At 37.6% G+C, this 13,021-nt stretch overlaps 1 protein-coding gene across 9 annotated transcripts in view; it reads right to left on the bottom strand.

Moving 5' to 3' along the window:
* Positions 1-13,021, bottom strand: part of atp8a1 (ATPase phospholipid transporting 8A1) — a 108,164-nt gene that overhangs the window by 63,397 nt on the left and 31,746 nt on the right. For 2 of the 9 annotated variants that reach the window (XM_028008301.1, XM_028008309.1), the window contains 9 exons: positions 10,458-10,527; positions 10,241-10,368; positions 9,189-9,300; positions 8,735-8,900; positions 8,403-8,408; positions 3,685-3,812; positions 2,947-3,024; positions 2,750-2,838; positions 94-141 (listed from right to left, as the gene is read on the bottom strand). In XM_028008301.1, coding sequence (XP_027864102.1) covers positions 94-141; positions 2,750-2,838; positions 2,947-3,024; positions 3,685-3,812; positions 8,403-8,408; positions 8,735-8,900; positions 9,189-9,300; positions 10,241-10,368; positions 10,458-10,527 — 825 coding nt within the window. Of the gene's footprint in view, positions 1-93; positions 142-2,749; positions 2,839-2,946; positions 3,025-3,684; positions 3,813-8,402; positions 8,409-8,734; positions 8,901-9,188; positions 9,301-10,240; positions 10,369-10,457; positions 10,528-12,506; positions 12,581-13,021 lie in introns of all 9 variants that reach the window. The other 7 variants (XM_028008302.1, XM_028008300.1, XM_028008305.1 and 4 more) reach the window with 7 other exon arrangements.

A 13,021-nucleotide genomic window follows, 5' to 3' on the forward strand; every position in this document is an offset into this window, starting at 1 on the left:
AACAAGGCAATGCAGCACTAATACATCACAAAGGCAGGGAGAACAGTCATTTTTTTGTTAAGTTTTTTTTTTTTCTTACACCAATCATCTTACCAGTCTTCTTCTGCAAAACTACCCTCCTCAGCTTCAGGGACATGGCTGCTGGAGCGAAGGTGGGGAAAAAAATAAAGCATCTTGATGACAAAGTGTTTGGTTAATGTGTGTGAATGTTCAGGCGCCAGGACTGGAGTTAAAATGAGGCTGTTAAAGTATCAGAGGTCAGATAACTTACTATGCTCTCTAATTAAGTATTCAGATGCACCACATTGATTTTACCTCAAGGGGCTACATACAAGCAGCGCTACATTTATAGCAGCTGGGAGTAAAGAAGAAGAAATGCAGGAATGGCCTGGTGGGTGGTAGCTGTTTTAGAGGGACGTTCTATAAACCAGGAATCTTCTCTATGCCTCAAACCGCCCTGGCCTCAAAGCATCCAATTATCATCCTTAACACATGCATGTTTTCTCTGACGACAAAGCATTAGTATTCAGCTCATATTATGTATTCAATGTTACAGCTCCTCAAAACTATAACAGTACACCAATCAGGCATTAAATTATGATAAATCTATCTGTACCTTTATGGCATTAAATGATTTTTATCAAAAAATAATAAAGAGGTGAGTTGGAATTTTTAATCATATATATGCTTTCACTAAAGTCCAGACACCCCAAAGGGTTCAGAGAGACATTTTCTTTCAAACTAACATCATTTCTACTTCAGACTTGAACTCCAATCCAGTGGAATTAATTAATGTCTACACCCTTGGGCATGGCTTTATTAATTACAGCAGTACTTAATTTGTGGTGAGGCACACATGCAGGCGGCGGTGTCAGTGGGGGTTTTGTATGTGCGCTGAGACAAAAATTACAAGTCACGCTATTCAGTAGGAGCTAAGCACATAATTTCACATTTATTTTTGATTAAGTTTGCATTTCCTAAAACGTTTCCCCATTTTCCCTTAATTTAGTGCAACACTCTAAGGTGGAGTCAAATGCTTAATATTTGCTTGTATGCTAATCTGTCGATTTAATAATTATTTCCAGATTGATAGATTTATTAAATCTATTACAAGACACAAAGGAGCTACTACAGTATGTGGTTTTCTTTGTTTTGCAAACTACAACAATTCAACATTTTTTTATCATTCTGTTTTAGATTGAGAGCCTAAAGGGTGAATAGAACCAAACATCAGCAGTTGTTCCCGCTGATCCTCGATTGTTCATAGATGCACAAATGAGTCCTTACTTAAGAGAAAAAAGTAAAAAAAATAAAAATAAATAAAAGGAGGGAAGGTGAAGAAAAACAGCCAGGTGATGAAACTGGACTATTTTCAGCTTAACCTGCTGCGACTTCCTGGTTAGAAACTCAAATATCCAATCAAAAAACACTCTTTGGTGTACGAGCTGTCACTTAGAGAAGAGGGCTAAACGTTAGGTACTGTCAACATCACTGGGCAGTTTAAAATGACGACCAAGGCGACACAGAAATGGAAAAAGCTACTTAAAGAGAAATTGTATTTTCGACATGTCAAGACCTCAGTGAAAACCCTGCCACTCCACCTCCACATTCTTCAAATATTAGAAAAAAAATGGAGTTAGACATTTGTGCTAGTTTGATCAGGAAAAATGTTGTTTTTTTTTTACACCAGTGTAGTTATAAAAATCTTAAAGTTTACAGAAAACAAAAGGTCAATCAGCCTCCCCAACATTACATAAATGAAACATACAAGTGACTGTCCGAGGTTCTACAATAGGGTTGCTAAACTTTTTGTTTCTGCTTATTAACCCTAATTTTTTACCTTTCATGGCTAAATTTTAAATTGGTTCATCTTTTCACTGCTGCCTAAAATAAAGTCTTAAAGGAAAAAAGAAAATTTCAATCAAAACACTACAAAATCACACAAAAAAGGAGGAAAAAATATAAGATAAAGACATAAAGGAAAAAATCTATTTCCGTCTTTCCTCTGCATCTACAGTTTTTAAACTGAAATACGGGCATAGATTTTTGGGTGGCAGCACGTCAACAACATCTTTTCTACTGTAACTCTCTAGAATGATATGAGCAAGCCGTCTTTACAGTGGTTCTAATCACAGCCTAATGGGAGCAGAGACAACCAGATAAAATAATGTCTTTTGTCCGTCAGTGTGAACTTCATCAATCACACGTTTTAATTGAATCCTAATGGGATTAATCACCTACTGTCACGCCTGCACTTGCTTTGCTTCTCTGAAGACACTGAGCTCGCCCACTTGTTTTGCATTTGTTGAAGATAATCATTGAGGCAGAGAATTTAAATCAGAGTAGGAAAAAAAACTGATTTAATGAAATGTTAAAATGTTGCTAGACATATTTCATGTCTGGTAAAACAAAAAAATTTATATGAGGATAATTAGCTTTTACATCAGCATCTATAACAGGATACAGTACAAACGGGGGGTGGGGGGGTGAATCAAGTTTTTGCAAACACCAAAGGGCTGCGAAAACGATGGTGTGAAGAGCCTTGGCTTGCGAATTTCTGTCCAGGTTTTATTTATAGTTAACATTCAGAGGCAGAAGAGCATCGATGCAGTTGCTAATGTGAAGGTGAGGAAGAACAGAGAAATGCCAGATCCACACTGATGCATACCCAGCATTTAATAAAGTCTATGGGGGAGGCAAAGGTATGGGATGTAGGGCAGAAAGCAGGAAAAGATAAAGCAGGACATACCCATAGGCCACACCGGCGATGGTGCACTTCTTAAACTGCATCACATTACAGGTCAGTGTTCCTGTCTTGTCAGAGAAAATGTATTTTACCTGTATGGGTAGAAAAAACGCTTGTGGGTGCACAGTGGATTCCAAAATTCACATGGAAAACTCCTGAAGTTTTCCGTAGGAGAAAATAATTTAAACTGAGTCATTTACCTGGCCTAGTTCCTCATTCAGATTGGACGTGCGGGCCATAGCCGGTGTGTTTGTGGCCTCATACAGCATGTCGGTGTCCTAAAAGGGATCAAAGACCGCCATTAAAGCAAAAACTCAAAATGCATCTGAAAGATAACACTGACCTGCAAGGGAGAAAGAAAAAAAAGAATAAAGTTCCCAGAACTCATTTGCTGGAGTTTTATTAAGAATGTGAAAACTGAATAAGTATTTGCAGGTTAGCTTAAAAAAGTGCTTCCACAGAGGGAATACTTAGTTGGTTGACCTAGTTAGGAAGATTAGCATAAGGCCATTTTACATCTTCAGTCATGTACTTCAGATCATGTAGGATTGAGATGCACATATTCTGAGTATTTTTTCCTCAGTGTGCATTACAAGCATACACCTGAAAATCTTTTTGCTGAGAAAAACATTTCCATGAATGATGGTACTCTGACAAATTCATTTAAGTTCACTGTACTCTGTTTACCATCTGCTTGTTGATTATCCTGTTGAATTGAACCAGAAGTTATTTTTACCAGTGAACAACTTAAAAGGTTTCATTTCTAAATTTCCTTTCTGCAAGAAAGCAAATAAAACATAAAAAAAACTTGAGTTAAAATGTGTTTTCAATATTTAACTGAAGAAATAGTGAGAGCCTTCAATGATTTGATTTGTGTAGTCATGTCAACCTGCAATGTTGACATGACTACAAGATGAAAATTAACAGTATTGACTCACCCAGTTGATGAAAAAGGCTTGGATGAATTTGATAACCTCCAGTGTGACCAGGAGACTTATTGGTATCAGGTTGTTGAAAAGGATAATGAAGGTCAGGAAGTTGAGGCCAAAGTTGGCAGCCCCACCATCTGTCAGGGGAAATGTTTTGGACAAAAAGCAATGAAACAGAAGAAAACTCATCAGTCTTTGCTTGGTAATACCAGTTAGTCAAATCAAAATGCCAAAAGGCTACTTCAAGCTGAGGGTCAACATTCAGCCAATCCACAAAGTGTTTTAGGACCAATGTTGAGCATTAGCTGGAAGTGGTCTTTTCTTCCACCCAACCTCATCATTTTTTTCTCAACCGATTAGCAATCCAATTCAAAGTCCCGAAGATTTAAGCCTTGGCATCCAGCATGATCCAGGCAATGAATTCTACAAAGCACTATGCAAGAAATGATACTGGTTCCAGCAAAAAGCCCCCAAACAACTGGTAATGACCAACATGTAACCCCACTGACACGAAATATGAAAACAGGAGGGATGTGATTTACCTTTCCTCAGCTTGCAGGAGATGCAAATGTTACCTTCCTCAACCCAAGCCTTGAGCTTAGCTTTGCGATTGAGAGGGCCAGCCCTTCCCCATGACAGAATGATTTCATAAGCAAAGAAAACTACACAACACAAAGGAAGTGGCACAATGGAAAGCTACAGCTACAACACGAAAACAAGGGAATAATGCTTTGTTTTTTGAAGAAGTGAGGAGGAAGACAGACATTTCAGATGCTCTCAAGACAAAGGAGGGAGATTCAGTCCACAGCACATTCTCAACTGGCAAAAAGTGGAAAAGAGAGGGTGGATTGTATCAGCAGAAGCGTAAGTGTGATCATCATTTCAGTTATTTCAAGTAGCAGGCTCAGAGAGGAATGTTGGTAATAAGTTGGTATTAGATAAAGTAATACTGGACTGAAAGTTGATAGATCAAACCAGCAATTCAGGACAGGCAAAGTCAAACTTAAAAGATGCAAAAATACTGCTGATTCCCATTTTCTTTGAGTCATCAAAATGTGGTTAGATTAATATAACGCAATAGTAAAAGATTTGAAGATTTATGTAAAAATACAAAAAGGAAATAGCTTTTTCTGATTTCATTATTTTAAGTTTTTGAATATAGTTGGGATGTCACATTTTAAAATAGGAAAAAATTTAATATTCAACTGATTCAAATCACATTGAAAGCAAAGCTGGGCCAAATATATTTGTACACAGATCTACTATCCAACAATAGTTTTTCCTTAAAACAGAACTAACATTTATGCTAACTAAATGTGAAACTAATTGTCTGAACGTATGTGAAACTATGCAGCCAATTTTTAAATTTGCAAGGATTCTGTTTAAAAACATGCAATGGAAAGACAAAAAAGACCAAGACATTGCAACCACTATCTTGTGGATGTACAGGAACCATTTCTGGGACTCTGTACGTGTTCTGGGTCAAAATCTTCCCCCAAAAATAGCCCTCATACAGAGGAAGGGTTTTTTTGAAAGGTGGAGCTTCGTAGTACGACGAGGACAAACGTCACTCTTTGGTTCATCTCCAGCAATTTATTTCAGTAATCTAATCCTCTGCCGGTGATATTTTCTGTTAACTTTGAATTTTATAACTGGATTTGTGTATTTTTGCTTGTGAACAACCCTAGCTGCCTATGCTGAAAAATCTATGCTTTATAGAGCTTACTTTCAAGCACGTTGATAAAATCCAGCAGCTTTAGTAGAAATCGCTGAGCTTTTTTTTTTTTAGAGATTTTATTCATAAAGTTTAAATATTTTTCAGTTAATATGTTCCGAGATACAAATTAAAATGATCAAAACTCCCCAGGATTGTTAGTCTTTCACATATCTAGAGCTTGAACAGAGCAGACTTGCTGCTGCAGTGTTCCTATGTGTCCATGGTTATTTTTCCTACAAAATCAACAGTCAATTTGAAATCCAGTCCAACTTCACATCATCACAAAGCTTGGAGAGGCAGAGTGTGGTTTTACAGTATAACAACTATCAAATAATTAACGCTGATTTCCTAGTTTTTTTTTTAAATTGAATACCGGACTGAGTTGTGGCATCTCTGTCCCACAGAAGTTAAAGGAGAATCACATGAAAAGCCCAGGTTCCAGTCCCAACAGCTAAAACACACAAAAAAAGAAACCTAGGTACCGTAGTTTAAAAGTTCCACTAAGTAAACTTTTAGGAACCTATAGTGGAAACGTGACTTGAGATATGAGGTAAAGTTATTGTTGGAAAGCATAGTTTTTCAGCTATTAGATACAAAAAAAACAATTGCAGCAATTTTAAGTAGTAAAAGGTGTAATTTTATTTTTTTTATTTTATTATTTTCGATTACACTTGCAACTTTAAATTATAATAAATTGAAAAAGGTTTTTTTTTTATTTTAGGGATCAAGATCTATTGATTGTATAAATTTTATGATTATAAATTACTGCATCGTCCATGTTAACTACTCAAAGCAAAAAGAAAGGTTATATACATATTTACACTGGGAAGCTGCACAAGTTGTCACAATGCATTAACCCAATCAAATGCAATCACCAGTGTCAGCACTTTTGAACATGTCAAAGTCAAATTTATCCATTTATTCAATCAGAATGCATAAGCTGGGGTTAGAGTCAGCACTACATTGACTATTTTTGTCTGCATTTTTTAGAGCGATGTTGATTAACTGATGGATTTATATAAAAAGTGTCAACATAATAAATGACAATCTCTGCACCTCTCTTTTATCACAGGTTGGATAATATGCACTGGACAGAGCCTCAACAGCTCCTTATGGAAGTAAAAGTATTTCAACATGGATACTTGCTTTACAACTCACACTTCCTTGACCTCTGACATACGATCCTTTAGATGAAGGTTTTAATGTTGGTGGGGACAGTGTTAAAACCTTTTTTTTGAGCCGACAGAAACTAAACTAACTTTATGTAAGTTGTAAAAGGGGACCATGTAAGTTGTAATGCAAGCTTGAATTGGCCAGAGGAACAATCTGTCCTAAAAAGGCCTATCAAGGTAGAGAGAAATGGCAGGAGTCACGATAAGCACTTTGCATACCAGATTCAGAGCTTCATCAAGATAGACCAACAACTCATTAAAAAAAAAACAAACAAAAAAAACACGTACATACAGAGCTCTGCAAAAGTATTCATAATCATCGAGCATTTTAATATTTGGTAACATTACAACCACAAACTTCACTGTGTTGTACTGAAACAAAAATAAAGCAGCATATTGATAGACTATCAATATGGGTAAAAATGTTGTGCAACTATATTTAAATTAGTTTTTTTTTATGATAGATTTGTAGAACGCATGAACAATAGTTGTCCTGTGGAGAGATACTCCCACCTGAGATTTCGATCTCCGCAGCTCATCCAGGGTAATCTGGCATCACTCGACTGCTTCTCTTCACGTTTTGCCATCCTTCACCTTTCCAGGTTAATTTTATCTTTCAAGGAAGTTTACTCTTATTAAAAGTATCTTAAAATAACTATATCAAATCAAATAATGAGATTTATATTGAACCATTTTTTCTTATCATATAACTGAGCAGTTAAAATTAATAACGATATTTGTACGGGGCAACTGTGGCTCTTTGGTAGAGTAGTCGTCTTGCGATCGGAAGGTTGTAGGTTCGATTCCAGCTTCCTCCTGCCACATGTCGATGTGCCTCTGGGCAAGGCACTTAACCCCAAATTGCCTACCGACCTGCATATCGGTGTTATAAAGTGTGTGTTTGTGAGTGCGACTGGGTGAATGTGACTCTAGTGTAAAGCGCTTTGAGTGGTCAAAATGACTGGAAAAGCGCTATATAAGTTCAGTCCATTTATTTACCATTTGTAAGCCATGTCTGATATCCCTTCTTCAAAACTGCGCATATAATAGGCCTGGGCCATTAACTGTAAATTAAGAATATGTGACAATGACCAGCATCATTTTGCCCATTTCTGTATTTTAAAAAAATGAAAAGTACTCTTTTGGCTCTGCATTGGTTGAGCTACATGTAAAGTCTGACATGATTTTAGGCAATACCTGCCAACCCTAACATTTAATATCCTAATAAATGGAAGATTGTGGTTGTAATGTGACAACAAGTGGGAAAGTTCAAGGAGTGTGGATACTTCTGCAGTGCACTGAACTGAGCTGCTTTCCACCAACCATCCTTCCTCTTTTATCCGTCTTGGAAAAACTCCAATGCGAGTGAGAGGGCAGCAGAGGCATTTAGAAAATGTCAGCCCTTGCCCCTTGGCTTGCAACACACTATGTTCAAGCTGCAAACACATAAGCTTCCTGTCATCAAAAAAAAAAAAAAAACGACCACAATCTCATCTGCCTTTCTCTTCTTGCAGGAAAAATTAGAATAAAAAAAAGGTCTGAAGCTGGAAACTGCAAAGAGTTTAACGTGACAAATCAAAAAACAAGGAAGAGAAGTGAAACAATTTGCATCAGGCACTGAAAATAACTGGAAGAAGGTATAAGAGAGCTGGAGGGGAGAAACCTATTGTTGGATCCCTGGTCTGTGCTTGTCCATGGCATGGGCCCATACAAAGTGGGGCAACGATATAGGGGGCGAGGGTAGGGGGCTTCATTTGCTTAGCAAAGGCAGAGCTTCAGTAAGGGGTTAGTAAGGGAGGGTCATTCACGGATGGCCAAGGCTTTTAAATGGTTGTTACCTGGAGCTGTTAAAAAACGACAACAAAGAAAACAAAAATCAAACAGAACATTAGAAAAGAACCAAAAAGTACAGCAGCGCAGTGATATTCAACCATTTCTGTTTCAATGACATTCATCCACATCACAAACAATGTTTTTGACTTTACTTATTCCCACATTGCCACATATTTCACTTGTTGTACAAAATGTAAATTAACTAAAGCAACAGAAAAACACAACGCGTACTAGCTGTTAAGGAACTTAAAATGGCAAAAGGAAAAAAGCCGATATGAACAAGTGAGACACAATATGTGGAAATAAGATGCGCAGCTGCGGCTGCCCGGATTCTTACAGTTGAGATCCATGTACCAGGCGTCATCGCCGTACTGGTACTTCCAGATGGTTTGGCCGATGGAGCAGATGAGAGAGATGGCCAGGAGACAGCCGAAAAGCACGAGGATCTGAAAGTTGGTGATCCGCTCCACATTGGAGAGCTTCAGAGGAGGCCGGGTGGAATTCTGACCAACATGTGAGCAGATGGGAAAACAAATTAAAAAAAAGTAAAATAAAACTGCGGTGTCCCTTCGCTACCAAGTGGGAGCAAGAACATTTGGTATATGGGTGTCTTTGTTACAAAATATCTTCAGAGAATTAAATGCATTGAAGCTAAAACAGTAGTGGCTAGTTCAACTCTTTTAGCCTTTGATCAGCTACAATATCCTCTACAAATGCACAAGAATATTTCTCTACGGAACAAATGTTGGTGCACAGTACAATAAATGAGAAATTGCAAAAAATGATTTTACCTGCATGAGTTTGGTGTCGTGTCCCGTATAGACAACCACTCCATGGATCCACTGTGTGTTCCTCAGCTGGGCTCCTCTCAGTAAGATCTGGTCTGGACCCAGAGGAACGGTGCTGAGGTACGGAGCACCACAACTGTTAGGGCTTTCAAACTTCACCTCTGTTTCCCTCAGAAATCATTCCCCAAACTGATCAAAAAAAATTAGGACTGAAACGAATAATCGCAAATATTTGTGTCTGTAGGCACCAGTTGCTAATTCCCCCCTCACTTTAAATTTCACCTAAACTTAATTTAAATGAATGTCTAATTCATTTAAATTTATGCTGATTTTTTTCTCTCCACTTTGATTTTGTCATTGTGTGAGAGCCTCCTGCAGACACTTAGAAAGATAGAATCTGCCGATTCTAACTTTCCTCTCTGACCATGGTAGAGGTGGCTGCAGTTGAAAAATCACAAATATCTTTAAATTATACAAGTGACACCTTTGACAGATGTAGCAGTTTATTAAAGAGAAACACCAGTTTCGAGGGTGGCCACTATTAAAAACTTTACCTCTACAACTTTATAAAAGTGCATATTCATTATGTGGTTGACAAACAAAAGCATTGAAGTATGTGGATTTAAAAAAGTTTATTGAGAACTTCCCCTTATTAAAATACAATTTATATGACCAAAAGAGCAGGAGAAAATTAATCAGATATAAAGTTTTTTTTTTGGTCAAAAGTGATTTTTTCCCACCAAAATCACCTTTAGCAAAAATGACCAGCGTGAATGTTAAGAACATACATATTTTTTTGAAAGCAATACTAAAAAGGGTTAACAATGCTTACTAATAAGTTTTTTTTTACTGCAGACATTTGAAATCATTCCATCATGTGCTAAAAAGACCAAAGAGCTTCAATTTAAAAACATCCAAAAGAAATGAATGTGACTGCAGCTGGAAATTTTTATTTATTCCCTCACACCATAAAATGCAAGACTTTCTGACAAATGAGCTCCTGAGATGGAAAGTGAGGCAGATAATTTGATACACAGGTCTGAAACTGAGCTCACCTGTGTCCAACCAAGCGGATGTTTCCAACAAACTCATACAGGTGCCGGTTTGGGCTTTCACATTCCATCCGCCCCGACAGCCGCATCAGGTTGTCAATGTCCTTTATGTCTGCAGTCATTTGGAGACCCTGTAGTTGTGAGCAAAACACAGCTTTACTTCCTTCTATGCTGTAAACCTAAGTGCTGCAACAACAACAAAAAAAGAATATATACCAACCTGTCTGATTTTAAGGTTTGTTTCTCCATCCAAATTAGATGTTTCAATGTAGCACATGCCCTGTGGTTCACTGTTATGGAGGAAGAGGATACAGAATCTTGGAGCAGAAAAGTAACAGCAATTTGATGTTCTATATTCAGTGATGTTCTATATCAGCGTGAATTAAACTTTGATTTGCTTAGAATGTTTTCTATATCAAGCCGTTAACAGGAAATCAATGAGTAAAAAGCTACAGTAACAGATTAAGAGGCTACAGTAGAGAAACAGCAAGACTAAAGCGCAACAAACAAAGATATTGAAGCCAGCAAAAACTGCCACCAATGTTTGACTGATGCTGTCTGTTTAATATACAGCAAACATCTAGGGGCCAGACAACATTTTTGTTTGGGGCTGCTGTTTCCCATTAGTTAAACTGTCTTTCTAGAGCAGCAAGAATAAAGTCCAAAAGGAACAGAGAGAGGAAACATCAGAGCAGGGTGACAGGAGCAAGCAGGCATACCAAGCACAAACAATGCAAACAAATGGGTCTCAGACAGACTCTTGGCAAAGTGACAGCGGGTTAGCGCATGCCTGAGGTTAAATGTTGAGTTGGGTCACTGGTTAGCAGCCCTGCTAACAGATTAATCTTCTCACACAAAAGGCTTGATTGATAGAAATGAGCAGGAGGATGTTCCAGCGATGACAAAGTGAATTAAAACTGAACTGAAAAAGAACTAATGCGTTGCAGTAAATTAGCACAAAATAGAAATCCAAGATGGCTTCCGGGTTTCATCTTGAAATGTGACTGCATGCAAACTGTTCAAATAAAGCCAATACATTCAGGCAGCCTGCCATGCAAAGATATGAATACGAAAAAATATATATTCACACCCAACAGAGAGCATGATATAGAGGGAGTTTCCTTTTGAGCAGTTAGTAGTGTTAGTTTTAAAGGACATTACAAAATCATAGTAAAAGAGTTAGCAGTTAGTGATTTTTAAAGCTAAATCACAATTTGAAAGTTTTTGAAAAATCTTTTGTACAGTGCCTTTTAAAAGTATTCAAACCACATTTTGTCAAGTCACAACCACAAAACCAACACAAACTAGAGCATAATTGTACACCATTTAACAATCAAAGTGTGACGTGAACTTGTATTTGCTAAAGTTACATATGTTGCTTCACATTATTTTTCTCTGAAAAATAGCCTGAGCTCAGAAAATTGGATAGAGCTTCTCTAAAGCTTTCATACATTTTCAATAATTTTCTGTTGCCTTTAGGTCTGGTTGTATCTGCTTTCTTCCAACTAAAGAACATGCTTTGATCCAAACTATTCCACTGTAGCTCTGGCTGAATATCTGCCCTCCTGGATCGTGACCCTCTGCCAATTTCAATTCTCCAGCAGACTCTGACAAGTTTTCTTCCAGACATCAACAGAACTTGATTTTTTTAGCTGCAAATGCATTTTTTGCTACAAGTAATCAAATGTACACTACAGGTATGCTGTTATTGCGTTTTAGGCAATACAATATTTTCTTATTTAATTATGTTTATCCACAATTTTTTGTATTTCGAATATTGCATAAAATAAGCTTAAGTGATCAAATTAAAAATCTGCAAAATGTTTTAAATTCCAGCCCTATTGGACTGAGATTAAATTACACACAGATGGAAAACTGTCTATTTATTAGATGACTCCAGAAGGTTCTTGGTTGCACTAGATTTTAATTGGGAGTATCGGCATTAAACACAAATGCACACCACATATTTCAGATTTTTATTTCCTTCCACCGTTTTGCACTTCTTTGTGTTTGTTTGCGACACAAAATCTCAAATTATATTCAAGGTTTATGGTTGTGATGTGGCAAAATGTGGAAAGTTAAAGTGGTATGGAAGACTTTACAAAGGCAGTGCAATCAATTTAACTAAAAAGTTTTCGATGACAGAAAAAACGTCACAGGCCCCTTCCTGCCTGCAGACTGGAAATAAAGTCTGATCCCAGTTGTAACAAAGCCCCACCCCCATCTCTCCCACCGCTGTTTCAGTTGGTTATGTTGCTGGTTTGCTGACCTGGACGACAGAATGACGAGGTCAGCCGGGAGATGATCTCCATTTGCAGCTCTGACTACTTCCCCAACAGCCACCTGTTATTACCAACCACACACCAGCAGGGGGCGAGACAGAGGCAGTGTGGCAGTAGTTTGCACAGGAGGCAAGAAAGGATGAAGGAGAGGTTTGAAAAAAAAAAGAGGAAGGATGGGAGAAGAAAAAAAAAAAAAACAAGAAAACATTGAAGGGGAGAGAGACAACTGGTTCAGTTTTAGGGAAGAGCACGATGATCAGTCCTGTGTGATCACAGGTATGCTTCTCCATGTGTTCTCCTTTTCACAAAACCATCTAGAAGAAAATGCTGAACAGTGAAACTGCTTCACCAGAGAAGGATCTTAGCTTTATATATTACAGAGGAGTCAAATTATGCTTTTAAAAGTCAAATCTAGACCAAATCCAAACAGTTTCTGAAGAGGAGAAGGAGATCAGTAGGCTTATGAAGACATGACCTCTCAAATCTAGTTCAAAAATCACAT

The sequence above is a fragment of the Xiphophorus couchianus genome, chromosome 23 (assembly GCF_001444195.1).
Source record: "Xiphophorus couchianus chromosome 23, X_couchianus-1.0, whole genome shotgun sequence".
Lineage (NCBI taxonomy): Eukaryota > Metazoa > Chordata > Actinopteri > Cyprinodontiformes > Poeciliidae > Xiphophorus > Xiphophorus couchianus.